Source organism: Microcaecilia unicolor, unplaced genomic scaffold, assembly GCF_901765095.1.
Source record: "Microcaecilia unicolor unplaced genomic scaffold, aMicUni1.1, whole genome shotgun sequence".
Taxonomy (NCBI): Eukaryota; Metazoa; Chordata; class Amphibia; order Gymnophiona; family Siphonopidae; genus Microcaecilia; species Microcaecilia unicolor.
Window position 1 is genome coordinate 12,651 of NW_021963924.1, and position 22,598 is coordinate 35,248.

The window sequence follows — 22,598 nt, forward strand, 5'->3', positions numbered from 1 at the left end:
ACTCGGGCTGCACATACTGCAGCGGGACATGTTTATCCACTCCTACCCTAGCTGAGATAATATTTAACCATCTCTCTGACCTCATGTGCAACTTTCTTTAAATTAATCACCTTACTCTCTTTAAATTAATCACCTTACTCTCTTACCTATCTATATGTTACATTTTTGCTTTACCCTTCACTATCAATTAAAATGTTCTATTACATATTGTGTTGACATTGTAAGTAGTATACTATTGGGCTCATTTTCAAAAGAGAAAAATGTCCAAAAAGTGGCATACGTCTGCATTTGGACGTTTATCTCACAAAAATGTCCACATCAGCATTTTCAAAACATATTTTTAGACGTTTTCTCTGAAGTCCGCCAGAAGTGCGTCCAAATCTCAAGGGGGAGTGCCAGGAGCGTGTTCAGGGTGGAACTTGGGTGTTCTTAAGGCTTAGATGTTTTTCAGCCATAATGGAACAAGACAAAACCGTCCAGGACTAAAACTTAGATATTTTGAGCTAGACCTGTTTTTATTACGAATAAGGCACAAAAAGGTGCCCTAAATAGCCAGATGACCACTGGAGAGAATCAAGAATGACCTCCCCTTTTTCCCTCAGTGGTCACTAACCCCCTTCCACCCCCCAAAAAAATGTGATGAAAAACATTACTTACCAACCTCTATGCCAATCTCAGGTCCATTAGAACAGCTTGCAGGTCCCTGGAGTAGTCTAGTGTTGGGTACAGTGCACTGCAGAGAGGTGGACCCAGGCTCCTACCTCCCCCTACCTATTACACTTGGGGGGGAAACTATGACCCCTTCAAAACTCACCAGAAACCTACTGAACCCACATATAGGTGCCCCCTTCACCTGTAAGGGCTATGGTAGTGGTGTACAGTTGGGGGTAGTGGGTTTTGGGGGGCTAAGCACACAAGGTAAGGGAGCAATGGTGAGATGTGTACCTGGGAGCTTTTTATGAAGTCTACTGCAGTGCCCCCTAGGGTGTCCTATTGCTGTCCTGGGATGTCAGGGGGACCAGTCTACTAAAAATACTGGCTCCTCCTATATCCCAATGGCTTGATTTTGTGCATTTTGCACGTTCACGTTTTATTTTTTTCGAAAATGGACCAAAAAAACAAAACATCCAAATCACAAAACGTTATTCAGAAAACAAAAGATATACTTTTTTTTTTTTTTTTTGAAACTGACCTTCTTTGCTATTCAGATTTCGGTCGTTTTTTTTTTTTTTTCAAAACATCCAAAGTCGGACTTAGACATATCAAAAATGCCCTTCTATGCCATACTTTGTATTGTTATTTGAATATTTTTACTGTTTTAATTGCCTATTGCTCATGTTTAATCTATTCTTACTGTATACTGCCTTGAATGAATCCCTTGAAAAAGGCGGTAAATAAATCCTAATAAACATTGAACTGAGCCCTTTTCTCTGGAGTGCCTAGGAACTTAGTTAGATAGCCTCCACTCCTTAGATAGGACAAACCTTCACCATAATCTTAGTCCTGTCCTCCACCCCCATGTGGCAACTGTAAAATCCATGAATACAATCCTAAAGATAGGTATCTTCTGGCATCTCTTTTTGAGCTGCCAGGTCCAACTTTTCTAGCAGCAGGCACTGGTTCCTTTCTTCTTCTGGCCCCTGTTCTATTTGCTTTTAAAAGAGGCACTAAACCTCTCACCAGGGTTGCCATATAAAAAAAAAATTCCCACCCAAAACAGCCCAAAAACCGCACACACCCCACCCCCGACGTCATCACCCCGCCCCTTCCGTCATCACCCCCGCCCCACCGTCATCGCCCCGCCCAATATGTCATCAAACCCCGCCTCTGTCACCATTAGCCCCACCCCCGCCGGCCAAAAAACCGCCCCAAAACCCGCCCAAAAAATCCAAAACCAGCCCAAAAAAACGCCCAATTGGGCGGGAAAACCGCCCATCTGGCAACCCTGCCTCTCACCCTACCTAACTCCCCACCTATAGGGATGCTGGATTCTTTCTTAAAAGGGCAATGACCCCCCTCCTTCCGTGACAGGTCCCGTATCTGAGAATTCTTAAAGGGGGAATGTCATTCCTTTCATCTACTGTATTCTAGGCTTGGCATGGAACAAAAGGCTGCAGAGCTCCCTCCTGTGGCCACTCTGAGATAGGACACCACTGGTGTCTATCACAGCATTCAGATTCTTCAATTGACTAACCCCAAATTAACAAATGATTTTTCTATCTTGTGTGGACAGCTAAGCCTCTGTAGTCTGTGTTGATTGTGGCATGAACCTCCACATTCTCCTATGAACCTGTGGGGATTGGCTGAAGGCAGTGCCCCTAGGAGGGCACTCTTTGTTTGTGTGTGTTCAGGGTATGTAGAGCCTGGACTCTTGGGTCAGTTTTAATAAGTAAAGGAAAATGTGCTGGTACCACCAAGTAACCCCCCCCCCCCCCCCCCAGAAAACAGCCCTGGCAGTTCTCTGTGTGGCCAGATATGTAGAGTCATATCCAGGGCTGCCGAGAGGGGGGGCAGGGGGGACAAAATTCCCCGGGCCTCCAAGGGGGGCCCGGCTCCGCAGTCCCCTCCACCCACCCCCCTCCGTCCACCGGGCTGGGCCCCCCTGAATTCAAATCATAGCACCTTACCTCAACCTCGCTCCGTGTGAAAGAAGCGCAGCAGCGGCAGTCTGCAGATCACCTCCCTTCAGGCCTTCCTTCCCTGTGTCCCTCCCTCATCTGACATAACTTATGCGAGGGCGGGACACGGAGGAAAGGCCCGAAGGGAGGCGATCTGCAGACTGCCGCTGCTGCACTTCTTTCACATGGAGCGAGGTTGAGGTGAGGCGCTATGATTTGAATTCAGGGGGGCCGGGCTCGGTGGTGGACGGAGGGGGGTGGCGGCGACGACGACCTCAGGGGGGCGGGGCCCCAGGGGTGGTTTTGCCCCGGGCCCGGCCCAGCCTCTCGGCGGCCCTGGTCATATCATTAAACCAATCAGGGAAGTTGCTGATGGACTGGTGGTGTGTTAGTGGCCTGCTATTTATCCGTGTACCTCTTGAAAATGTAAGGTATATGTGTACATCTAATACATGCCCCTGGTTCAGCTCTTTGTTATGCAGCCAAGTTTCTACACTTTTTGAGATTATCTGAAAATCCACTGATCCGCACATGGTTGACTTGCTCAGGTTAATCCTTTGAAAATGTGCCCCCTATCTGTTCCCAAATATACCAGTGATTTGCATGCTTACCATTTCCAGGAACCCATGTCTAAACGTACATGAAATAAATGATTGTGCTTACATTATACATTAACCTCTTTCTTTTCCTCAGCGGACGTTAGCCGCCCAATTCTGATGTCGATCCTTGGCAGAGACGGGTCTCCTGGTTATATCAATGCTGTGTTTGCAAATGTAAGACTGCAAAACTTGGTTAATCATGATTTGGGGGAGGGAAGATATCTAATATAATAATTCGCACCTCCAACGTTCTGAAGCTGACTCCGTGGCAGTGTGGCAGTGAAGCCGTGTAGTGTTCGTAGGGTTCGTAATAGCACTCCCGATCACTGCCCCGCCCTCGAGGGAACTCTGTATAGTTGCCATGGAAAGAAACGCGACGTCAGAAGGAGAAGGGACCAACCACAGGCAATCGCAATCACTCTCAGTTTCTGCAAACAGGAAATGAGGGCGGGACCAGAGGAACAGCTGAAACCACAGCCTGTCTGAAGCGGCGTCTGTACTTGCTGCACTTCAGTGTTGGCGGCCGAGCAGGAGGTAAAACTTTTTAAACAGCACCTGTCCTCCTTGCACTCGCAGGCCACAGACACAGACGGAGGGAGGCGCTGTGTGGCGGAAATCGGAGGAGAGGGGGGCGCGGGTCCTGAGACGAGAGAGAGAGGGGGGAGGAGAAAGGGAGGAGGGGGGTCAGAGGAGGAGGGGGGTCGGAAGGGGGAGGAGGAGGGGGGTTGGGAGGGAGAAGAGGGGGTGGGGGAGGGAGGACGGGGTGGGGTGTGATGGGGAGGGGTGAGGGGAACAGGAGGGGGCCCAGGAACCTTGCTAGCGCCCGTTTCCTTTCTGTTCGAAACGGGCCTCGTTTGCTAGTTATAAAATGATACAATAAACACCGAGAGACGTTTGGAGGGTAATTTTCCAACAGGCCACCTAGGTAGGAAGTTCAAGTACCTATTCTGGGGCTGTGTGTCTTTATAAAATTTATTCACAATTTATTTGTGGTTGAGTATTCTCGTATTGTCTATGGTGAAGTGGATCTCAGTTTGGTTCTACTTTTATATTGCACATAACCCTTTGGTAAATTTATGAAAGCTTTTTTCTGTGAGTAAAACAGGATTTACCCACACACAAAAAAAAGATTATACTTGATTATCTGCTTTGTGTTGGAGCCACAGTGTGTTTCTTTTATGGTCCAGCAGTCTCCCCCTCCTCCTTTGGACTTCCAGCCTCTGGTACCATGAGCTTTCATTCACAAAGACCTGGCTTTTTCCCTGCTCTTATATCCCCTCCCAACTTGGCTTAGCCACTGCAGTGATAGTTCCTGGCCAGAGGTGACAAACTGTGACTTTCAAGCCAAACCACCACAAGGGTGGAGGTACACAAATTCCTACGAAAAGTAGAATCTGAGGAAAGGGGGAGTAGGAGGAGTAGGCTCTTGAACAACACCAGTAGGCGACGTAGATAGGAACAATCTCTTTATTTAAATATACACTCGACTCAACACAGTCGTGTTTCGGCGCTACAGACGCCTTCTTCAGGAGTCTTGTGATATATAGATATACGAATATTAAGCTCAAAGAGAATGAAAGCAAGGCTTCTGCTACAATTGTAATCCATTGCCGATGCAGGAAAAAAGCTCAGCGTATTCAATTGCACTTCTGTGAAGTCAAAAAAAAAAAAAAAATTGAATACGCTGAGCTTTTTTCCTGCATCGGCAGTGGATTACAATTGTAGCAGAAGCCTTGCTTTCATTCTCTTTGAGCTTAATATTGGTATATTTATGTATCACAAGACTCCTGAAGAAGGCATCTGTAGCGCCGAAACACGGCTGTGTTGAGTCGAGTGTATATTTAAATAAAGAGATTGTTCCTATCTACGTCGCCTACTGGTGTTGTTCAAGAGCCTACTCCTCCTACTCCCCCTTTCCTCAGAACAAACTGTGACTTTCTCCAGACACTAGTTCTGGCCACTGGGTGTCGCTATTGAGTGATGACTGAGAGTTCCCCCTTTAGGAGGGCTGTGAACGCTGCCACCACAGCATCGGTCAGCCAGGGCAGCAGAAGCCACTGAGCCACCAGACCAAGCCTGTAGTTACAGTTTTAAGTGGTTAGAATTATGCTCTCACCTGTACCTAATTTTTAAAAATCTTGTATAAACAAAGAGTTGAACATAAGAAGAGCCTTTAACTCTGTGGGATCTGACTCAGGGGTAGCTGCAGCAGTATATTTTGGGATTGGTAGTTCTATTCAAGAGCCTTTCTCCCCAGAATTTATTCTCCTTCTGCACCAAGCAAGAGGCCATTCATTTCAATCTTAACTCCTTAATTATCTTAGGAGCAGTGGCCCTAGTACCCAGTCGTGAATGAGGTGGTTACTCCATTTATTTTGTAGTGCCAAAGAGAGGAGGTTCCTACCGCCCACTTCTCAACCTCAAGGAATTCAACTGATTTCTACAGGTCAAGCATTTCCAGTTGGAGACCTTGCACTTGGTGATAGTTAGGGTTACCATATTTTGTCCCCCAAAAAGGGGGATACATGCCCCGCCCCCTGTCACACCCTCGCTCCGCCCCCTGTCACATTTCCCCTCCCCCGTCACATACCCCGTCGCCTCCCCTCCCCGTAACCCCCCTCCCCTTACCTTACTACTGCCCTGGTGGTCTAGTGACCTCTTCGGGACAGGAAAGAGCCCCCTCTTTCCTGCTCAGAGCGCTGCCCTGCATGCATCCTTTCTGTTGCTGATCCTCAGCGCCGTCAAAATGGCCGCCGAGAGCTGAAGTCTCGCTAGGTCACTTCAACTCTCGGCGGCCATTTTGAATCGGCTCCGAGGATCAGCAACAGGAAGGATGCATGCAGGGCAGCGCTCCGGGCAGGAAAGAAGGGGCTCTTTCCTGTCTCGAAGGCGGAAGAGGTCACTAGACCACCAGGGCACTAGTAAGTAAGGGGAGGGAAGGCTAGCAATCTGCCCGTTTGTCCAGAAATCCGGACAAACGGGCAGATTGGCAAAACCCGTCCGGTTGCCCGGACATGCCCTCAAAAAGAGGACATGTCCGGGTAAATCCGGACATATGGTAACCCTAGTGATAGTGGCTGTTCAGCCAGTTGAGTTCCTCACATTGTTGGGTCTCAAGGCAGCTTACCTCCATATTCCAATTTGGCCTCCACATCAACGCTTCTTGTGCTTTGCAGTGTTGGGAAAGCACTTTCAGTTACAAGCAACACTATTCAGTCTTTCAAAAGCTCCCAGAACCTTTTCCAAGGTCATGGTGGTAGTAGCGGCCTTCCTGTAGAAAGAAGGTATCAGAATGCATCGCTATCTGTACAATTGGTTGATCAGAGCCTCCTTTGTTCAGGAGAGCCATCAAGTCACTACTAGGGTCATTCATCTCTTGCAGTCGCTTAGTTGGGTAATCAATTTTGCAAAAATCCAATCGGTTTCCATGCAGACTTTGGAATATTTGGGAGTTTGATTTGAATGTCTCAAGGGAAAGTGTTTCTGCTGGATCACAGGAGGGAAAAGATCCAGAGGCAGATTTGCAAGCTGTTGCAAATGCCTAGCCCTTGCACCTGGGATTATGTCCAAGTTTTGGGGTCCATGGCGGTGACTATCAGTGCGATTCCTTGGGCCAGAACTCACATGCATTCTGTTCAGCAGTCCCTATTATCTTGCTGGTCTCCCATGTCTCTGGACTACAATCTTTGTCTCTTTTGGACTTCTCAAGTGAGGAACAGCATGTTATGGTGGCTTCTTCAAGGAACATCGCTGGCTATTCTACCTTGGATAGTAGTAGTCACAAACACAAACCTATCCGGCTGGGATGCACACTGTTTCAGTCACTATGCTCAGGGCCTTTGGAACAAAACAGAGTCACTTTGGCCCATCAATCGCATGGAACTCAGGGCAGTTTGCAAGGCACTGCTAGCTTTTCTTCTAGTTCTGAAGGACAAACCAGTCCAAATTCTGTCGGACAATATTATGACAGTAGTCTACATAAAAGAGATAGGGGGGCATGCGCAGTGCTCCATTAGGGATGGAGTCTCAGATGATGGTTCACTAGGCAGAACGGCATTTGCTTCATATATCAGCAGTGCACATAGTGGGATCTCTGAATGTTCAGGTGGAATTCCCTGGATCCAGGGGAATGGGGGCTCTTCACTGTGATCACATAGTGGTGGGGTACTCCAGTCTTGGACCTCATGGCCTTCTTGGTACAATGCAAAGGTATCAGTGTTCTTCAGCAGAAGAAAAGAGTATGGTTTTGAGGGAATAGAGGCTTTCCTTCAGCCTTGGCCCATGGCAAGTCTGATCAATGTATTTCCCCCATGGCCAATGATAGGGCAGGTGCTCCACAGGATTCTTCCTTATCCAAGCCAGGTAATTCTCGTAGTTCAAGACTGGCCCGAACGACAGTGGTATGCGGATCTGATTTGTCTGTTGGTGGACAAGCCATTTCAGCTTCCAGTTTGTCAAGGGCTTTTTGCTCAAGGAATGATCAAGTTGGAGGATCTGTCCCCCCCTTTGGTCTTATGGCTTGGCTCTTGAGAGGTCAAGACTAAGGAAGAAGGATTACTCTGAAGAGGTCATTGCTACTTTGCTTCAGGCGAGGAAATGTTTGGCATATGCTAGGGTCTGGATACTTTTTGAAGCATAGTGTGCAGAAAGAGAGATCTTCTTTTCATTCTTATAGGATGGTCTTAAGAAAGGTCTGGCCTATAATTCTCTCAGAGTTCATGTAGCTGCTTTAGCCTGTTTCTGGGGACAGCTTCAGAATACTCCTCTTGCCACTCATCCTGACGTTATGCGCTTTTTAAAAGGGGTCAATCATCTTAAGCCTCCCATTTGTCCTCCTTGTCTGAAATGGAATCTTATTCTGGTCCTTTGGGCTTTGAAGATGTATCTCTTTGAGCCTCTTAAAAAGGCTACTTTGAAGGATCTTACATTGAAGTCTGTATTTCTGGTGGTGATTTCTTCCACCCACAGGATTTCTGAGCTTCAGGCCTTAACCTGTAGAGATCCATTCCTTCTTGTCTCAGAGTCCGGGGAAACCATTCACACTGTCCCATCCTTTCTTCCTAAGGTGGTTTCTTTCTTTCACCTAAACTAACCATTGTTTCTTCCATCGTTTCGGAAGGAAGATTATGAGAAGGACTTTCATTTACAGCACTTGCTGGATGTTTACCATATTCTTCTTCAGTAGCTTCTGGTCACCAATGATTTTCGAAGGTTGGATCACCTCTTTATCCTGATGACGGGCTTGATTAAGGCTATTTCTTTCTGGATTAATGAAGTCATTTCTTTAGCTTACATTATTTCTGGAAAACAAACTTTAGTTTCACTCAGAGATCATTCTACCAGAGCTCTTTTTACCTCATGGGCAGAATCACATGCATATTCTGTTGTGGAAATTTGCAGTTCAGCTACATGATCCTCCTTACATACGTTTTCCAAGTATTATTGTTTAGACATTGTGGCTTGGTCAGAAGCATCCTTCGGAGCATCGGTGATCTCTGTGGGTGATTCTGTTTCCCACTCTACTTGAGGACTGCTTTGCTACATTGCATAAGTTCCTGAATTCACCTGCTGCTGATGACAAGGAAGGAAAAATTATGTCTTACCTTATAGTTCTCTTTCCTTTAGTCACAGCAGATGAATCCAGGATCCTGTTCTCATGCTGTGGTTTCATGCTGTTTTTTGTCTGTGTCTCAGTTTAGCTTTGTTGCTGCAACTTCCAATTTTCTCAGTATGTTTATATCACAGTCTTGTTATGCCTGATTCCTGTGAGGAAGGATGTCAGAAAGTAAAGATGACTGTTCACTTTTGTGTCTTTTTCCAAAAGTTTGTTCATTTGCTTTATCATGCGGCTGTATGCGGTATCTTCCATCTTAAGTAGAGGAGTGTGGTAACCGTGTTAGTCCACTCTTAAGGTTATCAATAGAAATCAAACCAAATAAAACATGGAAAAGAAAATAAGATGATACCTTTTTTATTGGACATAACTTAATACATTTCTTGATTAGCTTTCGAAGGTTGCTCTTCTTCTACATGGAATCTTGCTAGTCTTTGAGATTCTACTTGGAATGTTGCTACTCTTTGGGGTTCTACATGGAATCTTGCTACTCTTTGGGATTCTACATGGAATGTTGCTACTCTTTGGGGTTCTACATGTTAAATAGAGAGGTGTGGTAGCCGTGTTAGTCCACTCTTAAAGGTTATCAATAGAAATCAAACAAAATAAAACATGGAAAAGAAAATAAGATGATACTTTTTTTATTGGACATAACTTAATACATTTCTTGATTAGCTTTCGAAGGTTGCCCTTCTTCTACATGGAATCTTGCTAGTCTTTGAGATTCTACTTGGAATGTTGCTACTCTTTGGGATTCTACATGGAATGTTGCTACTCTTTGGGGTTCTACATGTTAAATAGAGAGGTGTGGTAGCCGTGTTAGTCCACTCTTAAAGGTTATCAATAGAAATCAAACAAAATAAAACATGGAAAAGAAAATAAGATGATACCTTTTTTATTGGACATAACTTAATACATTTTTTGATTAGCTTTCGAAGGTTGCCCTTCTTCGTCAGATCGGAAATAAGCAAATGTCTGTGAGGAAGGAGAAAGCTGTATTTATCCTATTTCTTCTGCTTTTGTACGAGTGATACTGACTAACCAGGCTGCAAACCCAGTCCTATATGACAGAGTTCAGGGTTGTCCTGTATCTTCACTTGCTGGTAGATGGTCATAACCCATAAGTTCCTGGATTCATCTGCTGTGACTAAAGGAAATAAAATTATTAGGGAAGACATAATTTTTCCTTCACGACATTATTTTCTGCTGATAAGCTTCTCCTCTGTCAAACAGATTAGGCTTGATGATTCTAAATCAAAGATATTTTATGTGGAAGGGGTAAGATTATGGAATGCGCTTCCAGAAGGCTTGCAAAAAGTGAACAACTTACAGTTTCATAAACTATTAAGGTACATTTGTTTCAAGAAGTCTTTTAGATTTTTGGTGTCTATATTTTTAAAGCAAATGTTTGGCGAGTTATAATAAACTATGGTTTTATTTTGTTTTGTGGATGTTTTTATTTTGTTTTTGGTATTTTAAAATTTGTTATTATGAATGTAACTTTCCAGCTTATTTTTGAAAGAGATCGCCGGCCATCTTCCGACACAAATCGGGAGATGGCCGGCCATCTCCTGAACCCGGCCAAATCGGTATAATGGAAAGCCAATTTTGGCCGGTGCCAACTGCTTGCCGTAGCAGAGCCGGCCAAACTTCAAGGGGGCGTTTCGGCAGGGTACAAAAGGAGGGACGGGGGTGTGGTTACCAGATGGCCGGCTTCGGCCGATAATGGAAAAAAGATGGCCGGCTCTGACGAGCATTTCGCCGGCTTCACTTGGTCCATTTATTTTTAGGACCAAGCTTCAAATAAGTGCCCCAATTGACCAGAGGACCACCGGAGGGAATCGGGGATCACCTCCCCTTGCTCCCCCAGTGGTCACCAACCCCCTCCCACCCAAAAAAAATTTTAACATTTTTTTGCCAGCCTGATATGTCATACCCAGCTACCTGACAGTAGTATGCAGGTCCCTGGAGCAGTTTTTAGTGGGTGCAGTGCACTTCAGGCAGGTGGACCCAGGCCCATCCCCCTCTACCTGTTACACTTGTAGTGGTAAATGGGACCCCTCCACCCCCCCCCCAAAACCCACTGTACCCACATGTAGGTGCCCCCTTTCACCCATTAGGGCTATGGTAGTGGTGTAGAGTTGTGCAGAGTGGGTTTGGGGGGGAGGGATTTGGGGGGGCTCAGCACCCAAGGTAAGGGAGCTGTGCACCTGGGAGCAATTTTTGAAGTCCACTGCAGTACCCCCTAGGGTGCCCGGTTGGTGTCCTGGCATGTGAGGGGGACCAGTGCACTACAAATGCTGGCTCCTCCCACGACCAAATGGCTTGGATTTGGCCGGGTTTGAGATGGCCGACTTCAGTTTCCATTATCGCCGGAAACCGATGCCGGCCATCTCATACCCAGCCATCTCTGACATTTGTCCGGCCCCAACCGTATTATCAAAACAAAAGATGGCCGGCCATCTTTTTCGATAATACGGTCGGGGACAGCTCTTTACGGCGTCAGCCATATAGATGGCCGCCCATCTATTTGGCCGGCGCCATTCGATTATGCCCTTCTTGTGAACCACCTAGTACTGTGGATAGTGAAGTATGGAACCCATTAAATAAATAAATAAGGATCTATCCTGTCACCTTACACCTTATTTTGTCAAAACTGACCCAGTCACCTCACTGCTGCCCTGCACGCTCTCTCTCCAGTGTTCAAGGCTTTGTTTGGAGGAAGTAGAAGAGACAGGAAATATTTTTTAAAAACCTGAGCACTGAAGAGACAAGGGAGAGATAGGTATTCTGTATCTTCGGTTAGTTTTAAGAGAAAGGAGTTAATGCGATGGGGAGGGACTGTGATAGGGGCCTTCCTTAATATCCCTCATAAGTAGTGATAACGTGTGATAGAGGGTGCGAGGAGAAACATGAGAATGCAGACAGGAAGAACAAGGTGGTATTGAAGCTGTTAAAATGAATCTTCTCTCTCTTAGTCATATGCAGAAGAAGATAAATTCATCATCACGCAGTTACCCCTGAAGGAAACTGTACCTGATTTCTGGGCTCTGGTTTATGATTATAACTGCTCTGCTGTAGTTCTTATGAACAAGATGCAGGAGCTGAATGAGGTGAGCTCTGATGACTTGTGACGTTCTCTCTCTAACTCCCCCTGAGCTCAGCACCGATAGACCCTCACACAGCACAGGGCCACTGATCTAGCTTTTCTTCACAGCCTCACACAGTCTTCCTCTGCTCCTCTTCTCTGTCAGATTTTTCTCCTCCATTGAACCTCACGAAATGAAGCACTGCTACAAAGAATTTGCTTTTAGTGCTTCATTACGTCTAAAGCATTCCACCCCTGTAAACAGGCCATCTGAAAACTGTCTTCCCTCAACCACTGAATGTCAGCACTTTGTGGAGGAGTGGCCTACTTTGGTCCTGGGGAACTGAGTTCAATTCCCGGCACAGGCAGCTCCTTGTGACTCTGGGCAAGTCACTTAACCCTCCATTGCCCGTGGTACAAAATAAGTACCTAAATATATGAAAACTGCTTTGAATGTAGTTGCAAAAACCTCAGAAAGGCAGTATATCAAGTCCCATTTCCCTTTCCCCCTTTCCCTTATGACATCACAATATCAGAAGTGAGCCAAGTATCGGGCAATCAAGCCATTGTGACATCACTGATGAGGTTGGCTCTTATTGGTCGAATGAGTGGAGGAGTAGCCTAGTGCTTAGTGCAGTGGACTTTGATCCTGGGGGATGGAGTTCTGTCTTGTCTGTCTGCTTTACTTAAATTGTAAGCTCTTTGAGCAGGGACTGTCTCTCTATGTCAAGTGTTCAGCGCTGCGTGTGGCTGGTAGCGCTATATAAATGTTAGTAGTAGTAGTTCTATTCCCACTGCAGCTCCTTGTGACTCTGGGCAAGTCACTTAACCCTCCATTGCCCCTGGTACAAATAAGTACCTGAATATATGAAAACCGCTTTGAATGTAGTTGCAAAAACCTCAGAAAGGCGGTATATCAAGTCCCATTTCCCTTTCCCCCTTTCCCTTATGACATCACAATATCAGACGTGAGCCAAGTATCGGGCAATCAAGCCATTGTGACATCACTGATGAGGTTGGCTCTTATTGGTGGAATGAGTGGAGGAGTAGCCTAGTGGTTAGTGCAGTGGACTTTGATCCTGGGGAACTGAGTTGGATTCCCACTGCAGCTCCTTGTGACTCTGGGCAAGTCACTTAACCCTCCATTGCCTGCCGCATTGAGCCTGCCATGAGTGGGAAAGCGTGGAGTACAAATGTAACAAAAACAAAAAAACACAGTGTGAATCCTGCCCTCTCTCCCCATCCCCCAACCTCTCCTCTCCTCTAAGTTATACAGATTTGGGACCTTAAGGTTTACTGTGCAGACATTTAGGGTGCAGTGATTTGATTCTAGTACAAAAATACCATTCCTTTCTCTTGCCCTGTTTGGAAGTTGCTGTGCAATATGAAAGTCAGATGGGATGACCATCCACAAAGATGGCTGCCTGTCAGCTCTAATATATAGGGACCCTTTTACTAAGCCGCGTAAGCATCTATGTACGCCCAACGCACGCCAAAATGGAGTTTACCGCCCGGCTGCTGTGTGGCTCTTGCAGTAATTTCATTTTTGGTGCGCGTCCAGTACGTGAGGCCAAAGTTATTTTTGGATGTGCGTATCGGACGCACGCCAAGTGGCATTTGACGCTTGTAGGTCATTACCGCCCGGTTACTGCACGAGACTTCACAGCTAGGTCAATGGCTGGTGGTAAGGTCTCAGACCCAAAATGGACGCACGGCTATTTTCATTTTGCCGCATGTCCAAGTTCGGCAAAAATTTAAAAAAAGGCATTTTTTTGCAGGTGCACTGAACAATGATTCTGTGTGCGTCCAAAACACGCACCTACACTACCACAGGCCATTTTTCAGCGCACCTTAGTAAAAAAGGACCCCATAGTATTATACAAAACCACCTCGGACCTGTTATTAGCAGGAGGTGTACATGCCTTGAACTGGACATCTTTTGAAGTGGACGTTTTTTAAAATCTTTGCCCACTTAAGGATATTTTCAAGTGGTATTAGAATCGCTGTATATACACTGCCTCTTTCTTCCAGGTCAAAGCAGACAGCAGCAAGAGAATACCTCTACGAAAATCCAAAAAAGTAATAGAGCAAACAACAGAAGTAGCGACTCTGGGAGTGTTCCACACGGGTAACTGTCCAGGAAAAACCTTTATTGGCACCAGTATGGACCCGACACGGGACTGTGTTTCGGCGGGACGAACTGCCTTAGGCGTATTGTAACATAGTAGATGACGGCAGAAAAAGACCTGCACGGTCCATCCAGTCTGCCCAACAAGATAACTCATATTTGCTGCTTTTTGTGTATACCCTACTTTGATTTGTACCTGTGCTCTTCAGGGCACAGACCGTATAAGTCTGCCCCGCACTATCCCCGCATCCCAACCACCAGCCCCACCTCCCAACCACCGGCTCTGGCACAGGCACAGACCGTATAAGTCTGCCCAGCACTATCCCTGCCTCCCAACCACCGGCTCTGGCACAGGCACAGACCGTATAAGTCTGCCCAGCACTATCCTCACCTCCCCACCACCAGCCCTGCCTCCCAACCACCGGCTCTGGCACAGACCGTACAAGTCTGTCCAGCACTATCCCCGCCTCCCAACCACCAGCCCCGCCTCCCGATCTTGACTAAGCTCCTGAGGATCCATTCCTTCGGCAAAGGATTCCTTTATGCTTATCTCACGCATGTTTGAATTCCGTTACCGTTTTCATTTCCACCACCTCCTGCGGGAGGGCATTCTAAGCATCCACTACTCTCTCCGTGAAAAAATACTTCCTGACATTTTTCTTGAGTCTGCCCCCCTTCAATCTCATATTGAGAACACTTGCAGGTGTTAGATATTGGTACAGGCATATAATCCTGGTGCGAACAACATATATGAATATGGACAAACACAGCTCACCACATGTCATGGAAAATAGCAAAGCTGAGAACGGCGCTAAAAGTGACGAAATCACCACTGATGCCATAGTAATCCAAACAGAAAAATTTGTCCTGCCGAAACAGGGTCCCGTGTCGGGTCCATATTGGTACCAATTAAGATTTTTCCTGGATAGTTACCTGTGTGAGATCTCCTTATATATACACTCCCAGAGCTGCTACATTTTCTCTTCTACTTTTTTTAATTGCCTTTCTGCATCCCCTTCCTAATTGGCTTCATCCTACAATCCTATACCGAGCTGGGGGTTTCTCCTTAGATCTGACTCCTGCAACCTTTGAAGACTTAACCTGTTATCACTGCAAACTCTCACAGGATAATTAAATAAGATCTTTATTAGCTTCACCTATGCTACCAGTTGTTGCTCCCTTTAAGTACATAAGTATTTCCATACTGGGACAGACTGAAGGTCCATCAAGCCCAGCATCCTGTTTCCAACAATGGCCAATCCAGGTCACAAGTACCTGGGAAGATCCCAAAACAGTACAATACATTTTATGCTGCTTATTCTAGAAATAAGCAGTGCATTTTCTCCAAGTCTAGCCAGCCAAACCTTTTTTAAAGCCTGCTAAGCTAACTGCTTTTACTACGTTCTCTGGCAACAATTAAAAAAAAGGGCAGGATTTTCTTCCTTTCTCTTTCCTGTTCCAATGTATGGTCTCAAATTTAGAATCCTTTGCCATTCCAGAAATACATTTCCCAGCCACTGGAAATGTTGGAAAAGTAGTGTTGAGTAGACCAGAGTCTCAGCGATCATTTAATAGTGATACCCTCCATGCATGTGTACTAGTTTACAGAGGGAGCCACACTCTGTGGCCTCTGGCTGAGGACTGGCTCTAAATGAGCTAGGGTTAAAAATCAAGGGAATAAACCTTGGGTAAATGGAAACAAATGTTCCATAGCACTGTAGAGACCAGTTTCAACTGAGCAGGAAGCCAGGAGGTGGAGGAAGAATCTGCTTATAATTATCTAAATTCCCTTTCTCAGTTATAGGGTTTTTTTCTGTCATACTCCAGATATTAGTGATCTATCTATGTGTTTATGTTTCATCCTTAGTCATACCCCAAGTTTTGGCCAGCACGTGGTGAAGCTAAGCATGGACATTTCCAAGTGAAAGTAATGGCACAAAAGCCAGGAGCCGGATTTACCAAGACAACACTAAGTTTGACCAATAGTAAGGAGGTAAGTCAACCAGTGTTTCTGGAAAGTCACATAGTTGAGGGACTTCTGTTAATATCCATGTTAGCATCCTCTTAACTCGGGAAGTTCAAATGACCCAAATCTGATCTTAATGTCTGAAGATTTAATTTAATTTAATTTCGATTGGATTTTATATTATGCTATCTCAGACGGATTCAAGGTGGATTACAATCATTTTCAAAATCATAATTAACATTTTAAAATCGCCCATGTAATATTTCTACACAATTAAATATTACATTGAACAACAAATACAGGTTACTATTCATTTACAGTTTTCCAATGTTAAAATGTAAATCTTATTCCCCATAGCAAGCCAGCTATATTAAATATAAACCTGTTATCAGTTAGTTTTAAGTTCCTCCTAGTGATGGAGTCTATAGGAGGCTGCCACGTCCCCTCAAGGATACTCCTTCACAGTGTCAGATCCACCTTAAAACACTTAGTCCCGCCCAAGGGGGAAGTGACATGGGAGGGGAGGAGCCAGGATGGAATGGTCCAAGAAGTATAAAAGCCCAGGACACAGACAGCTAGGTTAAGGAAGCCCAGGGGGAAACAGCAACGTTCCAGTTCATATGCCTCCACTGCCTATGTATGAACTGCTACAGTCAGGTTGACCAAGTTTGACTTGGAGCCTTGCAATTTTGCATCTTTGACCCAGCCTGGCCTCACTGAACTGCTAATGGTTGTACTGGTAACTCTGGGGTGCCTGGCATGCTGTGGCCCTGCAGGAGCAGCTACGGAAGGACATTCATGTTTGAAAGGACTAGTTTTTGTGTTCACTTTTCTTCCCCACATGTGAATTGAATAGGACCCCTACCTGACACCTACAATAAAATATTATTTTATTTATTTATTTTGCTGCATTTATATCCCACATTTTCCCACCTATTTGCAGGCTGAATGTGGCTTACAATATAATACAACTACAATCACATTGATGGAATAGAGAATCAGAGTATATATAAGAGATAAGGTGTATAGGAATATTATGGCAATCATATTAACGGAGAGGAATTTCAGAATTATTGCTATTAAGGTTCATACGAAAATTATGTTGATTAAGAAGTGGGTAAGTGGATAACAACATAACATAATGATATCAGGACAGGGTGTGATTATCAGTAATTAGGGTGTAAATAAAACAGGCAAAATAAAAGAGTTCCAGTATAAAATTGTGTCTGGTGTAGTTTAGGAGTCAGATCGTTATGAGGGATCCATTTTGTACGCTTTTTTGAACAAGTCTTCAGTAGTTTCCGGAAGGTCATCAGGTCGCGTACTTTTCTTATAGTGGTTGGTAATTCATTCCATCGTAGTGTACAGATGTATGAAAAGCTAGATGTATGTATTGATTTGTATTTAAGTCCTCTGCAATTGGGATAATGGAGGTTTAAGAAAGTACGTGATGAACTTTTGTTGTTTCTCTCTGGTAGATCTATAAGGTCTGGGGCATCTCCATAAATAATTTTGTGAACTAAGGTGCATATTTTGAATGTAACTCGGTCCTTTAGTGGAAGCCAGTGTAATTTTTCTCTAAGGGGTTTAGCACTATAGTATTTCGCCTTTCCGAATATCAGCCTGGCTGCGGTGTTCTGGGCAGTCTGGAGTTTCTTAATGGTTTGAGCTTCGCATCCCGCATATAAGGAATTGCAGTAATCCACCTTAAACCTGTGTGGTTCTGGTTTATCCTGGGTCCAGGACCCAACCTTGTTCACCTTACCACCCTCCTAGTCACCTAGATAGGATTTTAGATAGTGCTGGGGAGGAGCCTGCTGTCATGGTACACATGGGTACAAATGAGGTAGGAAAATGTGGGACAGAGGTTCTGGAAGCCAAATTTAGACTCTTAGGTAGAAAGCTCAAATCCAGAACCTCTGGGGTAGCATTTTCAGAAGTTCTCCCCATTCTACATTCAGGGCCCAAGAGACAGGCAGAGCTCCAGAGTCTCAATGCGTGGATGAGGCGATGGTTCAGGGAGGAGGGTTTTAGATTTGTAAGGAACTGGGCAACATTCTGAGGAAGGGGGAGCCTATTCTGGAATGATGGGCTCTACCTTAACCAGGGTGGGACTAGGCTGCTGGCATTGGCATTTAACAAGGAGATAGAGCAGCTTTTAAACTAAAAACTGGGGGAAGGTTGACAGTCATTCAAAAGCACATGGTTCGGAGCAAGGTATCTTTCAAAGATGTCACCAAAACAGGAAAGATAGGGTATCCCTATAGCGAGGTTGCAATAGAGACCATAGTGGACCAGATGTCTTTAAATAAAAAGCAGGCAAAAGATTACAAATCCAAAACGCTGATAAGGAAGGCAAAGAGGGACTTTGAAAAAAAGATTGCGTTGGAGGCAAATAGTAAAAACTTTTTTAAGTATAGCAGAAGCAAGAAGCCGGCAAAAGAATCAGTTGGCCCGCTAGAATGCTGTCTCATTAAAAATAATGCACCTAGATTGTCCGTCTGACAATTGTTCTCAGCCCAGTTAAAAGCGTACACAGTTTTCCACATCAAGTGCGCTTTTAGCTAGATTGCAAGGAAAGAGTACGATGACACAAAAAAGCAGAACAGCTGTTTTAGCAATGACACTGGAGGATTCACGAAACCATCATGTGGATTCCTTGTCATATGAGTCACAACGCATATGTGAAGAGAAATCCAGTTCTCAATATTATTTGCCTCTGAGGCAGCCCATGTGTGGGCGAAACACGGCCTATGTCATCTTCATATAGATTTCTTCGTCTGTTCTGCTTTTTGTGTCGCTGTCTTGGATCTTGCAAGGAGAGTAGGCACTCTTTATCAAAGACTTTCATAAGAGGTTCTAGGATCTCTGCTGCCTAGAAAATGCTTAGGAGAATTAAGACTCGAGTTTTAAAAACAGCCTGAAAGAGGAGAATTTTCAAGCTGGACTTATCAATAGAAATCAAACAAAATAAAACATGGAAAAGAAAATAAGATGCTACCTTTTTTATTGGACATAACTTAATACATTTCTTGATTAGCTTTCGAAGGTTGCCCTTCTTCGTCAGATCGGAAATAAGCAAATGTGCTAGCTGACAGTGTATATAAGTGAAAACATTCAAGCATTACTATGACAGTCTGACAGGGTGAGAGAATGGGGGTGGGTCGGAGGTATGCATGGGGACATCAAAGCATATCATTGATATTCTAACAGGATGGGTGTGGATAGGTGAGGGGTGGGGTGATCAACAGAGACATACAGCTTTATGGTTTATAATGGGCTAGGAACCCCAGATCCTTGTTAAGTCCTTTCTGTTGGGTGTTAAGACCTTTGAAGTCAGAATGATTGAATATTTAACACCCAACAGAAAGGACTTAACAAGGATCTGGGGTTCCTAGCCCATTATAAACCATAAAGCTGTATGTCTCTGTTGATCACCCCACCCCTCACCTATCCACACCCATCCTGTTAGAATATCAATGATATGCTTTGATGTCCCCATGCATACCTCCGACCCACCCCCATCCTCCCACCCTGTCAGACTGTCATAGTAATGCTTGAATGTTTTCACTTATATACACTGTCAGCTAGCACATTTGCTTATTTCCGATCTGACGAAGAAGGGCAACCTTCGAAAGCTAATCAAGAAATGTATTAAGTTATGTCCAATAAAAAAAGGTATCATCTGATTTTCTTTTCCATGTTTTATTTTGTTTGATTTCTATTGATAACCTTAAGAGTGGACTAACACGGCTACCACACTCCTCTACTCAAGCTGGACTTGAATCCAGTAAGAAAGGGAACAGCATGCACATGTTCAGGAAGGTTACTCCAGGCACGGAGGAGAAAGGCCCAAATAAGAGCAGCGTGCCTGCTGAACAGACTTTGGGAAGAGGCGAACGGGGAAAGTGGATGGAAGAGTCAATGTAAGAGGGTTTAAGAGGTCAGTTTAAATTAAAAGTGTATTTCTAACCAAGCTCCAAGTGACGATCTTAGCCCGTAAGGAAACCCACTGCCTTGCATCTGTAAAAAGAGTATCCGTAGATTATTGGGCTATATAAACGTACTAGATACATAAATACCTGAATGCAGTTACACGGGAAGTTGTATGCACATATAGATATCATTTGCACCTTCATATTTATAGGTTCTCTGCTTTTATTAGTCCACAGGTTCAAAACTAGAGGTAAAATTATGGGAATTGAACAACTGGCCAATGAGCAAAGGTCTTCCAGAGAGCCCTGCAGCTCTTATCAGCATACTAGGAGAGGTGGAGAGATGGCAACAGCATGGCCAGGTCGGCCATATTCTCATCACATGCCGGTGAGTGGCGATAGATTCAGCAAATAAGAGAATACAAGCTTGCTTTACAAGTCTTATCAAAATACTCTCCTTTTACAAAAAGTGTAACAGTTGTCAGCAGGTCTCCCTTCCAGTCTTTGGTCCAGGCTGACCCTGCTTAGCCGGTATGCTTCAACGCGGGCTTCTGGCCCTCTTACAGTGGCCCACTCCACTCCTCAGCTCTCCACAACCACAGCTACCTCCAGTCACTGTGCCCTTAGTAGGTACTTCCCAACAAGCGGACAGACACTCCAACCGTCTTACAATAAAGGATTTTCTTTTATTTACATCAGTTCAGCTGTAATCACTTCAGCAGCACATTATATTGTCTCATCTTAGTCTCTTTGACCTTTGTTCACATTCACAATGTCAAACAGGGGTTCATCCCCTAACTGGCTGATCATAGTTCGGTGCTCTTGAACACCACCTTTCCTTCCTCAGTTAGTCACTGATTACCTTGTTAATCACCAGTTCCTTACATTTATATTTATTTTAGTTACATTTGTACCCTGCGCTTTCCCACTCATGGCAGGCTCAATGCGGCTTACATTGGGCAATGGAGGGTTAAGTGACTTGCCCAGAGTCACAAGGAGCTGCCTGTGTCTGAAGTGGGAATCAAACTCAGTTCCTCAGTACCCCAGGACCAAAGTCCACCACCCTAACCACTAGGCCACTCCTCCACTGTTGCTACTATTTGAGATTCTACATGGAATGTTGCTATTCCACTAGCAACATTCCATGTAGAAGTCGGCCCTTGCAGATCACCAATGTGGCCGCGCAGGCTTCTGCTTCTGTGAGTCTGACGTCTTGCACATACGCGCAGGACATCAGACTCTCAGACTCACAGAAACAGAAGCCTGCGCAGCCTTCTACATGGAATGTTGCTACTATTGAGATTCTGTTGCTACTATTGGAGATTCTACATGGAATGTTGCTATTCCACTAGCAACATTCCATGTAGAATGTCCAATAGTATCAATTTTTTTTTTTGTTACAGTTGTACCCCACGTTTTTCCCACTCATGGCAGGCTCAATGCGGCTTACATGGGGCAATGGAGGGTTAAGTGACTTGCCCAGAGTCACAAGGAGCTGCCTGTGCCTGAAGTGGGAATCGAACTCAGTTCCTCAGGACCAAAGTCCACCACCCTAACCACTAGGTCACTCCTCCACTGTTGCTACTATTTGAGATTCTACATGGAATGTTGCTATTCCACTAGCAACATTCCATGTAGAAGTCGGCCCTTGCAGATCACCAATGTGGCCGCGCAGGCTTCTACATGGAATGTGGAATAGCAACATTCCATGTAGAATCTCCAATAGTATCTATTTTATTTTTGTAACATTTGTACCCCGCATTTTTCCCACTCATGGCAGGCTCAATGCGGCTTACATGGGGCAATGGAGGGTTAAGTGACTTGCCCAGAGTCACAAGGAGCTGCCTGTGCCTGAAGTGGGAATCATCGAACTCAGTTCCTCAGGACCAAAGTCCACCACCCTAACCACTAGGCCACTCCTCCACATCACACAGCCTTTTATACTCTTCCCCCAAGCTGAACCTTCTGAATTACTTGCTGCCACAGGTTCCTTCCCAGCTGCATCAATCCTGTCTTACCAATTCTAGACAGTTGAGGAAGTACAGCAGCGGAGCAGCCCAGAAACCTCTCACCTTAGCACCAGCAGTCTGTGCACATGCAGCCACCTCCATATCCTCCTTTTTATCCCATTCCATCTCTTCTTCCTCCTCCCAGAGCTCCCCCAGCTGCTCCTCATCTCCCTGATTAGAAACCATCTCCCAATCCTGCCCCTCCCCCTTCACTTCCTGTGAGTCCTGTATTGGGTCAGGCGCATTGTGGGAATGGTGGTCCCTGGGCTTATTCCTTATTCTAAACAGTCTCTTGGCCACCGGAGGGCGTGCTCCTCCTCAACAAGAGGTTTGTGAAGGCCTCCCTATCTCCCTCCGGGGTTGCTCTCGCTTTCCCTGAGACCGTCTTCTCGGTAAACCCTCACACAGTGCACACAGTATTGGTCCCCTTTGTACATCAATCTATCACTTATGCTACAACCTTCTAAACAGTTTTCAGATGATACATTTCAGCTATCTGTTATCTGCGACACAACGAAACTTGTACCAGAACAGAACACTTAATGCTCCCTCCTCAACTACCTAACGACACCCTGTTACTCATGAAATTTAACGCAATTACTACTCTATTTCTGACACCGGAATTGGCGTTCGCCATCACG

At 45.1% G+C, this 22,598-nt stretch overlaps 1 protein-coding gene across 1 annotated transcript in view; it reads left to right on the forward strand.

The window, feature by feature from the left end:
- Positions 1-20,336, forward strand: part of LOC115459784 (receptor-type tyrosine-protein phosphatase U-like) — a gene marked incomplete at both ends in the record, with an annotated part of 31,963 nt that extends 11,627 nt beyond the window's left edge. Inside the window, 4 exons of the mRNA XM_030189557.1 lie at positions 3,312-3,391; positions 11,810-11,944; positions 15,915-16,040; positions 20,179-20,336. Of these exons, the coding sequence (XP_030045417.1) occupies positions 3,312-3,391; positions 11,810-11,944; positions 15,915-16,040; positions 20,179-20,336 (499 nt within the window). The remainder of the gene's footprint in view (positions 1-3,311; positions 3,392-11,809; positions 11,945-15,914; positions 16,041-20,178) is intronic.
- Positions 20,337-22,598: the final 2,262 nt, after the last annotated feature.